The sequence below is a fragment of the Eimeria mitis genome, genomic scaffold (assembly GCF_000499745.2).
Source record: "Eimeria mitis Houghton genomic scaffold, Emh_scaff192, whole genome shotgun sequence".
Lineage (NCBI taxonomy): Eukaryota > Apicomplexa > Conoidasida > Eucoccidiorida > Eimeriidae > Eimeria > Eimeria mitis.
The window spans coordinates 17,276-17,660 of record NW_013570241.1 but is presented as its reverse complement, the minus strand read 5'-3'; the positions used below and the strand labels follow the sequence as shown (position 1 = coordinate 17,660).

At 31.2% G+C, this 385-nt stretch overlaps 1 protein-coding gene across 1 annotated transcript in view; it reads left to right on the top strand.

Moving 5' to 3' along the window:
- Positions 1-385, top strand: part of EMH_0002700 (uncharacterized protein) — a gene marked incomplete at both ends in the record, with an annotated part of 3,834 nt that overhangs the window by 140 nt on the left and 3,309 nt on the right. Inside the window, 2 exons of the mRNA XM_013496109.1 lie at positions 3-97; positions 326-385. Of these exons, the coding sequence (XP_013351563.1) occupies positions 3-97; positions 326-385 (155 nt within the window). The remainder of the gene's footprint in view (positions 1-2; positions 98-325) is intronic.

Genomic DNA, 385 nt, shown 5'->3' with positions numbered 1-385 from the left:
GCTGCAGCAGCACCTGCATGAGCAGCAGCAGCAGCTGCAGCAGCACCTGCATGAGCAGCAGCAGCAGCAGGGTGAATGCGAATTGGATGTTTTTGGTGTTAGATAAAAAATAAAAATTTGAATCATAAAAATAAATTAAAATATAAAAATAAATAAATATAAAAATAAATAAAAAATATATAAAAATAAATATAAAAATAAATAAATAAATAATAAATAATATATAGATATAAATAAAAATATAAATATAAATATTATATTTATATAATTATATTTGTATTAGTTTAGGGTTAGTATTACTTAGGCCACGAACGGTTTGCTGCAGGAGCAGCAGCAGCAACAGCAGCAGCAGCTGCAGCAGCAGCAGCAACAGCAGCAGCAGCTG